The following is a 14,877-nucleotide window of genomic DNA, read 5'->3' on the forward strand; positions in this document are numbered from 1 at the left end:
CGGAGCTGCCTGAATGCTAGAGTGATAACTATTGTTGTAGAAAAACTCTACCAAAGGCAAATGTCTTTCCCAACCTTTACCAAAATCGATCACACATACTCGCAGCATGTCTTCAAGTGTCTGGAAGGTTCGTTCGCTTTGACCATCCGTTGAGGGTGATAAACAGTGCTCATGTCTATATGTGAGCTGAATGATCTGTGCATCGCTTGTCATAAATCGGACGCAAAACGCGGACCGCGATCAGAATTAATAGAGGTCGGCACCCTGCGCCTAGAAACTACTTCCTTCAAGTAAATACTAGCAAGTTGCGAAAACTTGTCAGTTTCCTTGATCGCAAGGAAGTGTGTAGATTTTGTCAGACGGTCAACGATCACCCATATGGTATCGTTTCCGCTTTGAGTTCATGGTAAGTCGGTGATAAAATCCATAGAAATTTGTTCCTATTTCCACATAGGCAGTTCTGGCTGTTGAAGCAAACCAGACGGTTTTTGGTATTCCACTTTAACTTTCACGCAAGTCAAGCATTTGCTCACATACGCCGCTATGTTCACTTTCATGTTCGGCCACCAGTACAAGATTTTCAGATCTTGATACATCTTATCAGAACCCGGATGAATAGAGTACCAAGACTTATGCGCTTCATCCATCATAAGTTCTCTCAGATTACCGTGCAAAGGGGCCCATATTCGCTCCATAAAATAGCGAATACCGTCAGACTTGATTACGAGTTGTTTCTCCATGCCCCGAATGGATTCAGCTTGAAGGTTCTCGTCCTTCAACACTTCAATTTGGGCAGAACGAATCTGGTCGAGAAGGTTAGAATGGATAGTGAGCTGTAAGGCTAGAACGCGTCTAGGCTTGGTTTCCTTCCGGCCGAGGGCGTCAGCTACAACGTTAGCTATTCCTGAATGATACTTAATGGCACAGTCATAATCATTTAAGAGTTCCACCTAGCGACGTTGTCGCATGTTCAACTCTTTCTGATCGAAAATGTGTTGAAGGCTCTTGTGATCGGTATAAATAGTGCATTTAGTACCGTACAAGCAATGCCTCCAAATTTTAAGTGCAAAGACCATGGCTCCCAACTCTAAATCATGAGTCATGTAATTATTCTCTTGAACTTTCAACTGTCGAGAAGCATAGGCTATCACTTTCTTACGTTGCATCAAAACGCAACCGAGACCCTGAATAGAAGCATCGCAGTTCACCACGAAGTCAACTGTACCATCGGGTAAAGACAATATCGGTGCACTGCAGAGTTTTTGTTTCAAAAGCTGAAAGGCCTTCTCCTGATTCGCTCCCCATGAATAAGTGACACCCTTCTGAGTTAAAGCGGTAAGAGGTTGAGCGATTTTTGAAAATCCTTCAATAAATCTGCGATAGTACCCCGCGAGACCAAGAAATTGTCGCACCTCCATAGGAGTCTTAGGTGTCGCCCAATTCCTGATAGAATTGATCTTTGCTAGGTGAACATGTATTCCCGACTCGTTGACCACGTGACCAAGGAAGTGTACTTCTCGAATCCAGAAATCACACTTGGAGAATTTCACGTAAAGTTGCTCCTTCCTCAGGAGTTCCAAGATAAGACGCAACTGTCATTCATGATCCTCCTAGCTCTTAGAATAGATCAGAATGTCATCGATAAACACAATGATGAAATCATCGAGATATGGTTTGCACACACGGTTCATGAGATCCATGACGACTGTAGGTGCGTTAGTTAACCCGAAAGGCATGACCAAAAACTCATAATGGTCGTACCGCGCTCGGAAGGCTGTTTTGGGAACATCTTCCTCTCGGACTCTCATCTGATGATAGCCTGATATTAAATCGATTTTCGAATAGAAGCTTGACCCTTGCAGCTGGTCCAACAGAACGTCGATGCGAGGTAGAGGATACCGGTTCTTGACCGTCACCTTGTTGAGTTTGTGGTAGTCGATACAATGTGGAAAGGCCCGTATTTCTTCTTCACAAATAAGACTAGGGCTCCCTACGGTGAAGAGCTAGGTCGGATAAAACCTCTATTCAACAGTTCTTAGAGTTGATTCGGCATTTCTTGCAACTCTCCTGGTGCAAGACGATAAGGAGCACGAGCAATCGGAGCTGCTCCTGGCGTAAGTTCGATCTGGAATTCCACCTTTCAGTATGGAGGTAGTCCTGGAAGTTCCTCGGGAAACACATCGGAAAAGTCACGTACGACTGGAATGTCTTCGATCTTCTTTTCCTCAGGTTGAGTATCGGTAATGTAGGCCCCCTTCAGTCTTATGGATCTTCACAGAATCGTCTTTCCAATCAAGAGTGCGGAATCCTCTTGATCAGAATTAGGAGAAAACGTGTAGGAAACAGAAACAGCAATTCACTTTCAAACTGGTCTTTATTGATTATCAATCTTGACGAATTACAATCAATCAAGACCACAAATTCGTCCAAGCCCTAGCTCTCACGAATTCTCTCTCTCACAAACTGTTTTGGCTGATTAACCTAAACCCTAATGTCTAACCTTGTTTATATACCACAAGGTTTACAACTGGGCTAGGTCAAACATCATGGGCTGCGAATTGGACAGGCCCAATTCACCCCCATCACCCAATTCTTTGGGTTTAGTTAGCCCAAACTGTAACACCCCGTGTTTTCCAAAGTCAAAGTCAAAGTCAAGTGTTGACTGTTATTGGAATTAAAGATTAATAAAGATTAATTTCATTTTAGTTTCATTTTGATTTTCATATTATTTGGAGTAAGTGTTGTATAATCAAACTAATCGACCGATAATCGAACTGTGAATCAACGACCGACTGTGAATGATAGGAAGTAACAACGCAATAAAGCTAGTCAATCAATAATCAAGCTAATCAAATCAATCATCAAACTCAAGTGTGGGGATTTTAGTACTTTTTATACGTGTGTGTGTGCCTTATGTGTTACTTGTGCATGTTTATTTTTATGTTAAAGTGTGTGGTGAATCAATCAAATCAATCAAGACTCAAAGGTGAATCAAACTCAATGGAAATCGAACCCGAAATGGTTGTAAGGATGCTTGTATGTTAAATATAGTCCCGACTACTACTAAAAGTAATTTGATTAGGAATTCTATCATTCTCAAATCATCGTTCTAAGTCGAAATATCAAAAATCGTCGCAAAACACTCAAAACCAGGCAAGCCGATCGAACAGGGCAACCTGATCGAACAGGCTAGCCGATCGAACAGGCTGTTCGATCGGACAGCTGCTCGATCAAGGATGCTGTTCGATCAGCTGACCCTTCCCTCTTTTGGAAGCCTATAAATAGGGCTGTCCTTGTCAAACTTTCCACTTTTGGAAAAGCTCTGACCGACCAGCCTCTTCTTCTCACTAAATCTCAGATTTCTCTCAAACCGGTAAGTATTTCGCTCTAATCCTTGTACGTTTTTGTTCATTAATCGATTCTTCATCTTTCTATCTTTCAAAACTTGGATTTCAACCATGAAATCACCAAGATCTAGGTGTTCTTGAGTGATGTCATCATGGTGTTCTTGGTGTTCATCAAGAACTTCATGTTCTTGACTTCACTCAACCATGAATAAGCTAGATCTAACCGATTTCCACATCAATAACTTAAAATCTACCAAAGATCTTAACATTTCACGGTGGAAAAGGATTGGAAGATGGGTTTTCATCTATCTTTCAACTCTTTTACACTCAAAAAGGTGAAAACGAGACTTGAACCGACTTACAAACCATTCTAAACAAACACATGGTTCAAGATTCGGGTTCTACCGAGAGATATACCGATTCCGGGTTAAACGTTAAACTTGGGTTCCAAACCGTCTCTGACCGAGTTTGGGTGATTCCTGCTCGAGTCAGTAGGCTAAATGGGGACTTCAGTTTTGTGGTTCAACTCGTAGTCAAAATATCTCTAAAACATCAACAAATAACGGGAAAAACCAAGTGTTAAGTGATAGGTTAACCGAACCGAAGAGCTGGCCGAACGGCTAGGCTGTTCGATCGAACAGCCCAACCGAACGACTATGCCAGCCGATCGACTAGGCTAACCGATCGACTAGCACTTAGTCCCCCAAACTCACAAGGTGTAGTATTGACGAGGTACTGTTCGATCGACTACGCCACTCGATTGTAATCATTACTGCTCGAATCATGAGATACTATACTTCAAAACACTTAGCCTTTTTTTGAAACATTGGAATGTCACCCGATCGAGCATGCCAACCGATCGAGTGACATATTTGAAAACAATGAAGTGCTAGCCGATCGGTTGGGCTAACCGATCGAACAGCTGTTCGATCGGCCAACTTGAAAGGTAGTACAAACCATCATACACAAACACATCCTTCTCATCAAAGGAAGAAACAATCCACTTGAAGGAACCAGCCGATCGACCCAGCCGGCCGAGCGAATGGATGTTCGAACGGACTTTCAAACCAACCGAACAGCCCACTCGATCGAACTGCTGTCCGATCGAATGGCCTACTCGATCCAAGTACATTGTTTACTTTTCCGCGTTACTCATCGTTGTGTTATCGAACTATTCAGGCTAACCTATTCTCAGTGCTCCTCCCAATCCACGATCAACCACTGTGAGTATACTCGATCCCTTTTTGCTTTCAGCACTTTTGGGTGTTACATACGTAATCTATCAAATTCACAAACAACACAAACTATTTGAACGCTAACCTACTTGCATGTATTACTTGTCTAAATGATTGCTGTTTATTATGTTTACACGTGGAGTGCTATCTGCCTGCTTTAGCAACGTAGTACTATAGTTTGGACTCAGCACCCGTTCACACGGGGGTTGCTAAGGACAATTACCTGCATGGATTACAGTGGTAATCATGTATTGCGAACTGTCTCGGACAGTCAACTCGAAGTCGTTGGTATCGATGGTCCCATGTTGATAATTTACATGCATCGTTTGCCCTTGTGTACGTGCTTGGTTATGCGTAAACTTTTCGAACTCTATATGCTATATCAAACTTGTGTACTCACCTTTACATTATATGTATTGACTTTTATTTTAACGTATGTGACAGGTGTTTAAGCTACTAGCGTGCTAGGGAAGCGAGGCAATAATAAGCTTCTAGGAGCCCGTGACCTTAGGACAGTGTCCATATACCCGCTCCAGGGCCATAATTATCTGTAGATCTTGTACTGGCACCTGTAGTCAGTGAGATCTATAGTTAGCCGTCTAGAAGTCTTAAAACAATATTTACTTTCGGTCTGTAATAATTAAGAATTTGAGTTGTCGGAACAGTTCCCATATTGTTTAGTTGATTTCTATGATAACTTGTTATTATTTGGGACACGGTATGGGACGTGTTATATAACTGAATTGTATGATAGTTGTTGTGGAAACTTCTGAACAATCTGTTTCGCTCAGTGCCGCGCCCCGATGATTCCGCCATCGGTTGGGGTGTGACAGATTGGTATCAGAGCCATAACTATAGGGAATTAGGTTAGACACGATCTAGTCCGGATCGCTGTCTTAGATACCTAGACTATAGTTAGGAACCAAGAGACCAAGTTTATGTGCTTATTTTATGTTGTTTCCTTCTATTCTATCATTACATCCGAACTCCGAGCCAAATTTTGTAATTTGGACGGGATTAGGAGTGAAACCCGCAAATTCCTGCCTAAATTACGAATTTTTGCCAACTATTTGTATCAACAAACGGGGGAGAATTATACCAAATCAGGGCTGAAACCCATAATTTGATGAAAACTTTCCTCCAAATTTTCTTAAAACAAGGAAGAAATTGCTGAGCTAGGGGTGAAACCCTAACCTTGACAGTTATTCCGACTATATTTCATCTCGCCAAGGCAATTGACGGACTCCAACGACCTGAACTCACGAGTATGGCCTAGAATGAGCATGCATAATGCCCAAGAATCGAGGCAGAAACATGTCCCCTAGAGTCGAAAGTGACGACAAGTCAACTGTGAATAGTTAAATTGCCATGGTTAGTCAAAGTCTAGTAGCCGCAGACAATCCATTTTCCGATTTTGAGTGTTGCTTCGTTGATTTTATGTGATTTACCTGTTTACGTGTTTTAAGATTCGTTGGTTACTCCATTTGTTATCAATCTGCGTGACTTTTGTTGCTATCCTATCTCGATTCGAATCCCTGTTGATGTGATCTAAACGAAACCAGTGTGCTATGCTACGCTATACGACTAAGTTAGACGATACAATGTGATGCTATCCGATATGCAAAACGAACGACACTCGACTTGTGGTTATAGGTTTCTGTTTTCTAAAAGCCTCTGTGATAAAATTTCGTACGTGTTTAGGGAATTAAGTGCTCTATTTGCTTAATTGCTTATGTGCTCTAATTGCTTCTGTGCTTATGTGCCTCTATGATTATGTGCTTATGTGATTATATGTGTTACGTGACGTGAGATGCGACGTGATTCTAAGCTTTAGTAAACTAAGACGTGCGAGATTCGAATTCGTTGTGTTGAGCCCTATGGCGATGTCTATTGCAGACCATGTCGTCGTCATCAAGGCCTCGCCAACCTCTTACCCGTCAGGAAAAGAGAGATCGACGTCTCGCCGCGATCATCTCAAGGTCTGTGGCAAAAGCCGTCAGTGATGTGTTCGAGAACGCAAGCAAGTCATCTGAGGAATCCCGAACCCTCACGCCCAAAGACTCCAACAAAGCTACTTTTAGCTTCAAACAATTCAAGGCATGTGGGCCAAAAGAGTTTACCGGTGAAGATGGCCCTACGGCTCTGTTTCATTGGTTTGACTCGGTAGAAGTCACCCTTCGTCAAAGCGGATGCCCAGATCACCTCCGTACTCTCAATGCTACCGGTGTCTTCCAGTCGCGAGCTTTGGACTGGTGGACCGCAGAAAGGAACAAGCGCGGGAACGACGCTGCATACGAGCTGACGTGGAAAGAATTGAAAGCGATCATGATGGACGAGTTCTGTCCTCCGCACGAACGCCAAAAGTTGGAGGATGAGTTCTGGACCATCAAGCAGAAGGAGGGCGACAACGCTGGTCTCACCGCCCGTTTCAAGCAACTGAGCATTATCTGTCCAGACCAGATCAAGACTCCCGAGATGACCATCAAGAAATACATCCGTGCTCTTCCGGATTGTGTTGCAGATTATGTGTTCGCCGCCAAACCCGCATCAATCGAGGAAACCTACCTACTCGCTGCCGAGATCAATGACAAGCGAGTTAAGGCTGGTGTCTGGGATAAGCCATCCAAGTCGTTGCATCAAGTTACTGCCGCATCAACCGACAACCCTACTGCTCAAGTCTCCAAGTCCTCGAGAAGAAGAAAGAAGAACAAGGGTTGTGCCGCCGCAACCAATGCTGCTCCTCTTCAGTCAGTACCGCCACAACAGCAACAACCACAGCGCACTGCGCCAGTGATCAATGCGCCGCCGGCTAAGCGTGCGTACACCGGCCCCCACCCACTCTGTGCTACATGTTCTTATCATCACCCGGTGGGTGTGGCCTGCCGTTTCTGCGCTCACTGTAACGTCTACGGGCATTTCACTGCAAATTGCCGCTATGGTCCTCGTCAAACGCAAGCTCAGGCTGCTGTTAACCAAGTCCTGCTACCTGCTCCTCAAGCTCCTCAAGCTGCACAGGCCCCGGCAAACAATGTTCGGACCTGCTTTGCATGTGGTGACCCTAACCACTTCGCAAACCGGTGCCCGAACAGGGTGGTGAAACAAGAAGCTCAACAACCCCAGCAACAACAACAACAGCCTCAACAACAAGCCGCTCACGCCAGAACTTTCAACATCAATGCACGCCAGGCTCAAGCTGATAACAACGTGGTCAATGGTACGTTCCTTGTGAATGGTATATATGCATCATGTTTGTTTGATACTGGAGCCGATAACTGCTTTGTGTCATTTGAATTTGAGAAACTTCTTAGACGTAAGCGCTCTTATCTTTCGTCACCCTTCGAAGTAGAAGTCGCTACCGGAAGAACCATTGCTGTAAATTCTGTGCTCCGTGATTGTACTCTCGAGCTCAACAATCATATATTCCCGATTAATCTCATTCCAATGCAGCTCGAAAGTTTCGATGTCATAGTAGGCATGGACTTTCTTCGTGAAAACCGTGCTGAAGTTGTGTGTTCCGATAAAATGATTCGTTTTGTGCTAGCTAGTGGTGATATTCTATGTGTTTATGGTGAAACTACTGCAAAAGATCTCAAGCTCATGTCCTGTCTACAAGCTCGCAAATACCTCCGCAAGGAATATCGAGCCTTCTTGGCCAACATTGTTGTAGCAGAGACGGACAAGAAAAAGAAAGTTGAAGTCAAGGATGTCCCCGTTGTCCGAGAATTTCCTCAGGTGTTCCCTGATGATCTTCCTGGATTACCTCCAAGCCGTGATATCGACTTTCGAATCGACCTTATTCCAGGAGCCAACCCAGTGGCCAAAGCTCCGTATCGACTCGCTCCATCTGAGATGCGAGAACTCTCAAACCAACTCCAAGAGTTACTTGAAAAAGGCTTCATTCGCCCGAGCACTTCTCCATGGGGCGCACCAGTCCTTTTCGTCAAAAAGAAGGACGGGTCGTTCCGAATGTGCATCGATTACCGGGAATTGAACAAGCTGACCATCAAGAACCGATACCCTTTACCAAGAATCGATGATCTGTTTGACCAATTACAAGGTGCTCAGTGTTTCTCCAAGATTGATCTACGTTCAGGCTACCATCAGTTGCGGATTCAAGAGGAAGACATACCCAAAACCGCTTTTCGAACCCGATACGGCCACTACGAATTTGTTGTCATGCCTTTTGGGTTGACCAACGCACCCGTAGTCTTTATGGATCTGATGAATCGCGTGTGTAAACCGTTCTTAGACCGTTTCGTCATTGTATTCATCGACGATGTCCTGATCTATTCCAGATCGAGGGCCGAACATGCGCAGCATTTGCGATTGGTTCTCGAGTTGCTTCAGGGAACCCAACTCTACGCCAAATTCTCCAAGTGTGAGTTCTGGTTGGAGGAGGTTCAATTTCTGGGTCACATTGTGAATAGTCGGGGTATACACGTTGATCCTGCAAAGATTGAGGCAGTCAAGGGATGGGTTACGCCAAAGAATCCGTCAGAAGTTCGCTCTTTTCTCGGATTAGCTGGTTACTACCGGCGATTCATCGAAGGATTCTCAAAGATTGCTGTACCGCTTACTTCCCTTACTCATAAAGACAAGCCTTTTGTGTGGGGAACCGCGCAGGAGACTGCTTTCCAAACCCTCAAACACATGCTGTGCCATGCACCAGTTCTTACACTGCCGGACGGAAGCGATGACTTCGTTGTCTATTGTGATGCTTCAAACCTTGGACTTGGCTGTGTTCTCATGCAACGAGACAAGGTTATAGCTTACGCATCTCGACAGCTCAAAATCCACGAGAAGAACTATACAACCCATGACCTCGAGCTAGGCGCAGTTGTCTTTGCCTTAAAGATTTGGCGACACTACCTGTATGGTACAAGGTGTACGATCTTCACCGATCACAAGAGCCTACAACATATCTTTAACCAGAGGGAACTCAATATGCGTCAACGCCGATGGGTAGAGCTTCTCAACGATTACGACTGTGAGATTCGTTATCACCCAGGCAAGGCGAATGTAGTTGCAGACGCCCTCAGCAGAAAGAATTACGTGATAGGTGTTCGAAACATCCAGGCTCAGTATAACCTCGAAGCTCTCATCCGCGAAGCACAACACGCTTGCTTTAACGAGCGTACGTTGAAGAAAGAACGAATCTATCACGATGGAACTCAGCTCGTGAGCAAAGCCAACGGGATATTCTATTATCTGGACCGAATCTGGGTTCCGAGGAGGACAGATTTGCGAAAGATCATCATGAACGAAGCCCACAAATCCCGATATTCCATTCATCCCGGTGCGGACAAAATGTACCAGGACCTTCGCTACAAGTACTGGTGGCCTGGGATGAAAAGAGATATTGCTCTATATGTTGGTAGCTGTTTAACTTGTGCAAGAGTCAAGGCTGAACACCAAAGACCTTCAGGCTTACTCGAACAACCGCCGATACCCGTATGGAAGTGGGAAAGCATAGCTATGGATTTCATAACTAAGCTTCCGACCACGCCATCAGGTCACGACAGTATTTGGGTTATAGTCGACCGTCTAACCAAATCAGCCCACTTTTTGCCGATACGAGAAGACTATAAGGTGGCCAAGCTAGCCCAAATCTACACCGACGAGATCATTAAGAATCATGGTACGCCTCGAGACATCATTTCGGATCGCGATGCTCGGTTTACATCGAGATTGTGGGAAACTTTTCAAGCAGCTCTTGGTACGACGCTGAATTTGAGTACCGCATTCCACCCGCAAACCGACGGGCAGACTGAAAGAACGATTCGTACTATTGAAGACATGCTCCGTGCGTGTGTTATCGATTTTGGTGGTAGTTGGAGCAAACACCTACCGTTGGTCGAATTTTCGTACAATAATAGCTATCACTCCAGCATCGAAATGGCACCTTTCGAAGCCCTGTATGGTAGGAGATGTCGCTCGCCTATTGTATGGCACGAGGTCGGTCATTCACAATTGACTGGGCCCGAAATTCTGCAAGAAACGACTGACAAGATCCACCAGATAAGGGAAAATTTGGTGAAGGCCCGGGACAGACAAAAGATGTACGCCGATAAACGACGCAGGCCCCGCGAATTTGCAGTTGGCGACTACGTGCTCCTAAAGGTATCACCTTGGAAGGGAGTAGTCCGATTCGGCAAAAGAGGGAAACTTGCGCCTCGATTTGTTGGACCTTTTAAGATTCTGGAAAGGATCGGTAAAGTTGCCTACAAACTCGAATTACCGGAGGAACTCAGCAATGTCCACCCGACTTTCCATATTTCAAACCTTCGAAAATGCGTAGCCGACCACGACGCAATAATACCACTCGACGATCTTCAGGTCAATGAGACGCTACACTTCGTGGAAAAGCCTGTCGAAATCATGGACCGACAGACCAAGCAACTCAGACGCTCTCGCATTCCTATTGTGAAGGTACGATGGGAAGGCAAACGAGGCGCGGAGTTCACTTGGGAACTCGAAAGTGACATGAAGGCCAAGTACCCGCAGTTGTTCAGATAGATCTGAAGCATCAAATAGGTAAAATCACACGGCGATGTACGGTTCTCGGCCTAATTTCGGGACGAAATTCCCTAAAGGAGGGGAGACTGTAACACCCCGTGTTTTCCAAAGTCAAAGTCAAAGTCAAGTGTTGACTGTTATTGGAATTAAAGATTAATAAAGATTAATTTCATTTTAGTTTCATTTTGATTTTCATATTATTTGGAGTAAGTGTTGTATAATCAAACTAATCGACCGATAATCGAACTGTGAATCAACGACCGACTGTGAATGATAGGAAGTAACAACGCAATAAAGCTAGTCAATCAATAATCAAGCTAATCAAATCAATCATCAAACTCAAGTGTGGGGATTTTAGTACTTTTTATACGTGTGTGTGTGCCTTATGTGTTACTTGTGCATGTTTATTTTTATGTTAAAGTGTGTGGTGAATCAATCAAATCAATCAAGACTCAAAGGTGAATCAAACTCAATGGAAATCGAACCCGAAATGGTTGTAAGGATGCTTGTATGTTAAATATAGTCCCGACTACTACTAAAAGTAATTTGATTAGGAATTCTATCATTCTCAAATCATCGTTCTAAGTCGAAATATCAAAAATCGTCGCAAAACACTCAAAACCAGGCAAGCCGATCGAACAGGGCAACCTGATCGAACAGGCTAGCCGATCGAACAGGCTGTTCGATCGGACAGCTGCTCGATCAAGGATGCTGTTCGATCAGCTGACCCTTCCCTCTTTTGGAAGCCTATAAATAGGGCTGTCCTTGTCAAACTTTCCACTTTTGGAAAAGCTCTGACCGACCAGCCTCTTCTTCTCACTAAATCTCAGATTTCTCTCAAACCGGTAAGTATTTCGCTCTAATCCTTGTACGTTTTTGTTCATTAATCGATTCTTCATCTTTCTATCTTTCAAAACTTGGATTTCAACCATGAAATCACCAAGATCTAGGTGTTCTTGAGTGATGTCATCATGGTGTTCTTGGTGTTCATCAAGAACTTCATGTTCTTGACTTCACTCAACCATGAATAAGCTAGATCTAACCGATTTCCACATCAATAACTTAAAATCTACCAAAGATCTTAACATTTCACGGTGGAAAAGGATTGGAAGATGGGTTTTCATCTATCTTTCAACTCTTTTACACTCAAAAAGGTGAAAACGAGACTTGAACCGACTTACAAACCATTCTAAACAAACACATGGTTCAAGATTCGGGTTCTACCGAGAGATATACCGATTCCGGGTTAAACGTTAAACTTGGGTTCCAAACCGTCTCTGACCGAGTTTGGGTGATTCCTGCTCGAGTCAGTAGGCTAAATGGGGACTTCAGTTTTGTGGTTCAACTCGTAGTCAAAATATCTCTAAAACATCAACAAATAACGGGAAAAACCAAGTGTTAAGTGATAGGTTAACCGAACCGAAGAGCTGGCCGAACGGCTAGGCTGTTCGATCGAACAGCCCAACCGAACGACTATGCCAGCCGATCGACTAGGCTAACCGATCGACTAGCACTTAGTCCCCCAAACTCACAAGGTGTAGTATTGACGAGGTACTGTTCGATCGACTACGCCACTCGATTGTAATCATTACTGCTCGAATCATGAGATACTATACTTCAAAACACTTAGCCTTTTTTTGAAACATTGGAATGTCACCCGATCGAGCATGCCAACCGATCGAGTGACATATTTGAAAACAATGAAGTGCTAGCCGATCGGTTGGGCTAACCGATCGAACAGCTGTTCGATCGGCCAACTTGAAAGGTAGTACAAACCATCATACACAAACACATCCTTCTCATCAAAGGAAGAAACAATCCACTTGAAGGAACCAGCCGATCGACCCAGCCGGCCGAGCGAATGGATGTTCGAACGGACTTTCAAACCAACCGAACAGCCCACTCGATCGAACTGCTGTCCGATCGAATGGCCTACTCGATCCAAGTACATTGTTTACTTTTCCGCGTTACTCATCGTTGTGTTATCGAACTATTCAGGCTAACCTATTCTCAGTGCTCCTCCCAATCCACGATCAACCACTGTGAGTATACTCGATCCCTTTTTGCTTTCAGCACTTTTGGGTGTTACATACGTAATCTATCAAATTCACAAACAACACAAACTATTTGAACGCTAACCTACTTGCATGTATTACTTGTCTAAATGATTGCTGTTTATTATGTTTACACGTGGAGTGCTATCTGCCTGCTTTAGCAACGTAGTACTATAGTTTGGACTCAGCACCCGTTCACACGGGGGTTGCTAAGGACAATTACCTGCATGGATTACAGTGGTAATCATGTATTGCGAACTGTCTCGGACAGTCAACTCGAAGTCGTTGGTATCGATGGTCCCATGTTGATAATTTACATGCATCGTTTGCCCTTGTGTACGTGCTTGGTTATGCGTAAACTTTTCGAACTCTATATGCTATATCAAACTTGTGTACTCACCTTTACATTATATGTATTGACTTTTATTTTAACGTATGTGACAGGTGTTTAAGCTACTAGCGTGCTAGGGAAGCGAGGCAATAATAAGCTTCTAGGAGCCCGTGACCTTAGGACAGTGTCCATATACCCGCTCCAGGGCCATAATTATCTGTAGATCTTGTACTGGCACCTGTAGTCAGTGAGATCTATAGTTAGCCGTCTAGAAGTCTTAAAACAATATTTACTTTCGGTCTGTAATAATTAAGAATTTGAGTTGTCGGAACAGTTCCCATATTGTTTAGTTGATTTCTATGATAACTTGTTATTATTTGGGACACGGTATGGGACGTGTTATATAACTGAATTGTATGATAGTTGTTGTGGAAACTTCTGAACAATCTGTTTCGCTCAGTGCCGCGCCCCGATGATTCCGCCATCGGTTGGGGTGTGACACAAACATTACAACTAACTATTACAAAGCTAAACCCGCTAACTGTTTATTGGTTAACTAATTACAAGATATCCAAAGACCAAATCTAAGCTGTTGTCACAAACATGCACCAACAAACTCCCCCTTGACAATAGCTTCATAAAACCTTTGTCTTGAGTCAAAACTTTGTCTTCGGTCTTCTTGCAATCTTCAAGTAATCTTGCACTGTCTTTGGTCTTTGGATAGCTTCAGCTTCAATAGCATCTGTCAGCAACAGACTCCCCCTAAGCTGATGCATCCAATCACCAAATCTTCAACACGTTAGCGTTTGAGTAAACGCCAATTTAGCATTTGCAAAGCAATCTTCAAACTCTTCAATCTTGTCTGCAATTTAGAAAGGAGGTTCTACCATGCAGCCAATCAAACTCTCATCTTCACACTTCACAGCAACTTCTCAGCAACAAACCGCTTCAATCTGAACACTATAAAACCAACATCTCGAGAAACCATAAGAATTTTTCAACATAAGTTAAATAAATTATTATTTTTCAAGAGATTAGTTAAACTGTGTAACAGATTAAGCTTTTTCAAAATCATCAACACGCAAAACATTTTGCTCAACACACAAGAACCTGCAGAAGTTAAAATTTGAACTCACTTACTAACACCGTCTCCCCCTATCAGTAACAATTCCTCCAAGAATAACAGTTTTCCGTACGTTAAGAATTTTAAACAGAAAAAGATAATATTTTTGGATTTTTATATTTTTCTGAAAGCAAGTAAATAACAAAAGCAATAAACACTCTATTTTTGTGAGAATCACTGGTAAGAAGATCATATCAGCACAATCAAACTGTTTCACACTATTAGATAATTCTTTATTTAGTTTCTCGTGAAATAACAGTTCAAGACGATT

The 14,877-nt window shown here is 43.5% G+C and overlaps 1 protein-coding gene across 1 annotated transcript; it reads right to left on the reverse strand.

The window, feature by feature from the left end:
- Positions 1-440: 440 nt before the first annotated feature.
- Positions 441-1,418, reverse strand: LOC118485092. Its single transcript, XM_035981333.1, has 3 exons — positions 1,413-1,418; positions 1,037-1,322; positions 441-904 (listed from the first exon to the last, which is right to left on the reverse strand). The coding sequence occupies exons 1-3, from the start codon at positions 1,416-1,418 to the stop codon at positions 441-443; spliced, it is 756 nt and encodes a 251-aa protein (XP_035837226.1).
- Between the last annotated feature and the right edge of the window lie 13,459 nt (positions 1,419-14,877).

This window comes from Helianthus annuus, chromosome 12 (assembly GCF_002127325.2).
Source record: "Helianthus annuus cultivar XRQ/B chromosome 12, HanXRQr2.0-SUNRISE, whole genome shotgun sequence".
Taxonomy (NCBI): domain Eukaryota; kingdom Viridiplantae; phylum Streptophyta; class Magnoliopsida; order Asterales; family Asteraceae; genus Helianthus; species Helianthus annuus.